Here is a 4709-nt window from a genome sequence, read left to right as displayed (position 1 = left end):
TTTGGAATCAAGGTATCAGTTGGGTCATGCTCTCTGTGAAGACACTAAGGAATAATTCTTTCTTGCCTCTTCTATCTTATGGTTGTTGTTGCTGTCAAGTGCCACCAAGTTGGGTCCCACTCATAGTAACCCTGTTTAGGTTCTCCTAGGCTACAAATATTTGCAGGACCAGAAAGTCTCATCTTTCTCCAGTGTAGTAGCTGGTGAGTTTGAACTTCCAAACTGTGGTTCACAGTCCAGCACTTACTTGAATATAATCCTTGGTGTTTCTTGTCTTGTAGATACATCACTCAAATTGCTGCCTCTGTCATAAAATAAAATTCTGTGTATTTTGTGTCCAAATTTCCCTCTTCTTTTAAGGATTCTAGTCATTGGATTAGGTATGAACAAATTTTAACTTGATCCCATCTGCAAACACCTTATTTCAAAATAAGGGCATAGCCATTTGAAGTTTTCAACATGTTCTTCAGTAGTATATGCTAAAGTCCTAAAAATACTTTTAAGTTTTTCAATATTATAGTCATTTCCTCATTCTCACTTCCATGTTTGAGCTGTCTCCCTATTTTTTTCCTTAAAGAAAGTAGCTATCTTTCCTTTTCTTTCCCTTTGTTAGGGAATTTTTTTCCTTCTCACAACAACAACAATCATGAAAATGGTATTTGAAAACATGTTTTGATATGCTTATGTCATACCTATTATATATATACATATACACACATATATAAATATATGTTTTGTAACATAACACTGCATTTTGTAACAAAAATATAACACTTAAAAGTCCTTTAAAACTGTATTTGGTTTTGCAGTATAAAAAGGGTGAAGTAATTTCATATCAGGCAATTAATGCCGTAATTGCTTTGCACACAAAGTGACAATATTCATTGAAGTACTCTACTTTTCCTATTTTATTCATCACAAATCTTCACAGTTTTTAAATGTTCAGAATTCTTTATACTTACTACCTATTTATTGCCTCTTTGTACAGAAGGAAGAAACCTACTTGCACTGCCTAGTACCTTCCTTAGAGCGATCTGCATTTCTTTGTTTCTTAGACTGTAGACAATGGGGTTCAGCAGAGGAGTCAGCACTGTGTATATCAGAGCCATCAGCATATCTTCACGGAGTGATCCACTGTTCTTGGGTTTCAAATAGACAAAGGAAGCAATTCCGTAGTGGATGGACACAACAGAAAGGTGAGAAGAGCAGGTTGAGAAGGCCTTATGCCTCCCCTTTGCAGAGGGCATCTTTACAACGATGGACACAATGAAAATATAGGAAATCATAATCAAAATAAAGCTGCCCACCAGTCCAAAGGCAGCGAGCACAAAAATAACCATTTCATGAATGAAAGTGTAACCACAGGCAAGGCAGACCAAGGGAGAGACATCACAGAAGAAGTGTTGGATGATTTTAGAGTGACAAAATGGTAAGTTGAATACAGTGATGACAGCACTTAAAGAAACCAAGAACCCACCCACAAAAGAGACCATCATTATCTGACAGCAGATGCTGCTGGTTATCAGCATTTGATAGTTCAGCGGGCTGTGGATGGCAGTATAGCGGTCATAGGACATGGCAGCCATGATGAAGCAGTCGTTGGTTGCGAAGCCAGAAAAGAAAAACATCTGTGTAGCACATTCAGGAAGAGAAATGGTTTTACTGTCAGATAACAAGTCCACTAACATGCGAGGAATGACTACTATTGTAGCACATGTTTCTGAAAAGGACAGACCACAGAGGAAAAAGTACATGGGAGTATGAAGATTGTGACTGAGCTTGATGGCCACAATTATGGACACATTTGCAACTAGGATGGTCAAGTGGGAGAATAAAATCAATACAAAGAGGAGAACTTGCAGGTCTGGGAAACTGGAAAATCCCCACAGAAGGAATGTGGTTACTGCTGTATGATTGTCCATCCTCCTGCTGGGCTCAGCAACTTTCCCCCACAAAGTGCAAATGTGCTTGAGGTCAAGACTTTGAGGTGCTTTAAAAATACTCCTTCTGCATTAATGTCAACTTGCCTTGAAGCAAGGGCCAGCAAACCAGGGCAAAACAACCCTTAATTGTGAGAGCATGAATTACAGAAGCATCTGGCTGATGTCCAGGTTAGGTGTTTGAGTGAAGAAAAGAAAGATCCTAGTGGGAGAATTATATAAATGCATACAGTGAATGCAAATATCTTCTTGGAAGTCATTCACTGAAGCATTCTTTTCTCTCCTTCACAGTCAGAATCTGCACAAAAGAGGGAAAATATGAGCAGTGTACATGTGTTGCTACGCACTGGTCTTTGAGAAGTCACACATCTTTCAAATGTTTTTGTGTCATATAATGGTATTCCAGCAATTAGGAGTGTTTAGTAAGTGTTTCTTGAATAAATAAAATCAATATAACATTTAAAACATTATAAAGAGAATGACTGTTTTTGAAAGAACACTGATACTTAAATTCTCTCTTTTATGTTGTATACTATCTTCTACCTTCAAAGGCGACTATAAGAGAATTATTAAGAAAATAAATAAATCAGTAAAATTAATTTAACTTGTAACTTATGCCAGTTTCCTATACATGTAATTACTGCAATTTGCCGCATACAACATCAATACTTCTTAAGACAGTGTTTCATGAGACATATAAATAATTTAAAGTCCTTAATAATTTCTCATTGATGTTCTTCCCCAAATGTCTATCTAACAATATTATGGAGTCCTTACACTGTGGTATAATGGATTAGACCACAAGTTTGGTTTGAACTACAATGTTGGCAGTTCAAATTCACCAGATGCTCCTCATTAACTCTATACAGGGTCGCTATGAGTTGGAACTTGCTAGATGGCATTTAACAACAACAACAGCACAATATTACAGATTCTCCTGAAGTCAGATTATTTTGGAGATACCTCATTCCTGAGTGACATATACTGGTCATGATATCTTGATATACTTCTTGGTTTGTAATAGAATCTTTGAACATTTTGAGGCTGATATATGTCTTAGATATCTAGTTATGCTGTAACGGAAATATTGGAAGTGGATAACTTCAACCAACAGAAATGTGTTTTATCAAAGTTTAGAAGGCTAAAAATCTGGATTCAGGGTACTGGATCTAGAACAAACAAATCTATCTTGCAAGAAATGTAGCCAGAATGCTCCTCAGATACCAGGATGCTGAGACATCATATCTCATACTTCAGACACGTTATCAGGAGGGACAAGTCCCTGGAGAAGGACATCATGATTGGCAAAGTGGAGGGTCAGTCAAATGAGGTGGACTGGCACAGAAATGGGCTCAAAATTAGCAATGATTGTGAGGATGGTGTAGAACTGGATAATGTTTCATTTTGTTGAACAATGGGTCTCTATGAGGAGGAACCAACTAGATGGTACCTAACAGCAATTACTATTTTGTAGAGCCAGGGAATATTTCTGTGAGGAGGTAACATACTTAAATGGAGACTGGAGAGAATTAGCAACAAACATGGAAACATCAGATGCAAAGCATTACAAGTTCAGGGAACAGGTAATACAAAATCTCTAAAGTGGGAAACTCATCTTTCTACTCTATCTTACATCAAATTCCATAGGGTTGGCTTCTCATATTTCTCCATGCAAACTTTCTTTCCTATCAATGTTTCCCAGTGTATTCACCTTTAAATGAAAATACTTTCCATTCTTTTTGTTTCAACTTAGCTTGTAATTATCTAAGCACTAGACTGCTAACTGCAAAGTCAGATGTTCAAACTCACCAGCCACTCCACAGAAGAAAAATAAGGCTTTCTGCTCCCATAAAAATTTACAGCCTTAGAGAACAAACAAGATGGCAGATCAGGTGGACGTGTAGCAAAGAGCTCCGCCAACAACAACACAGAAGACCCGACCAAGAAGGCTCAGGGGATGGTTCCAGAACTCTGAACCACATATAAAGGAATACTTAGAAGGATGGAAGGCTCACAGCTGGGGGAATTTGTGGCAGAAGCAAGAAATGTATTGCTTTCTAGTCCGGGATGCTCAGCTGCTCCAGGAGTCACCATCTTGGGTGAGACCATGTGGGGGAAGGATCGGAGTGGCCACAGACGCCTGGCAGAACTGCTGAGATAAAGGTGTGGACATTCTTCTCTTTTGGTAGCTGGTCATTGGTCCCTTGCTGTCTACGCACCTCCATTCTGGTGACTATATGGGTGCCTGAGCTAGTGGGCACCCCAGCCCCACCCCCGGAGGGTTCTACTACGCATGCACACAATCTCCTCGAAATTTAAAGAGACAGTTTCCAATTAAAGCCAAACAGCCACAGCCGGTCCTGAACTGTTTCCAACTAGAAAAAAAATGCCTTAACAGGGATTGTGGAGCGGGACAAGCAGACAAAAGAGGAAATTGGCCGAAAATTAAATCCTAAGTTATGTCAAAATGACCAAGAGTGGTATCTTGAAATTTCTCATGAAGAAGAGTGAAAAGGGAAGCCCATTTCCTGATCACATCTACCTGGAGGCATTCAGAAAGCATAAAAATTATCAAAATAACATGCCCATCTAAGTATTCAGTCCACAGATAACCCCTGAAGATGCCCAAAAAACAGAAGCAGATGACCATATCTGCACATGTCCAGAAACAAGATAAAGTGACTGAGGCAAATGAGCTGGAAGTAGACCTACACTCCATACTGGAAGATGGGCAGGCTTTGGAAATGCCTGAGAAGGAATTCCTAAAAA

General features: G+C 38.9%; 1 protein-coding gene across 1 annotated transcript; it reads right to left on the bottom strand.

Annotated features, from left to right (window-relative positions):
- Positions 1-965: 965 nt before the first annotated feature.
- LOC102813224 (olfactory receptor 10R2-like) lies at positions 966-1922 on the bottom strand. Its single transcript, XM_006873016.1, has one exon. It carries the CDS (start codon positions 1920-1922, stop codon positions 966-968), a length of 957 nt encoding a protein of 318 aa, XP_006873078.1.
- Positions 1923-4709: the final 2787 nt, after the last annotated feature.

This window comes from Chrysochloris asiatica, unplaced genomic scaffold (genome assembly GCF_000296735.1).
Source record: "Chrysochloris asiatica unplaced genomic scaffold, ChrAsi1.0 scaffold00219, whole genome shotgun sequence".
In the NCBI taxonomy this organism is placed as follows: Eukaryota; Metazoa; Chordata; class Mammalia; order Afrosoricida; family Chrysochloridae; genus Chrysochloris; species Chrysochloris asiatica.
Note: the sequence above shows the minus strand (reverse complement) of the source record. Positions and strands in the feature narration are given on the sequence as shown.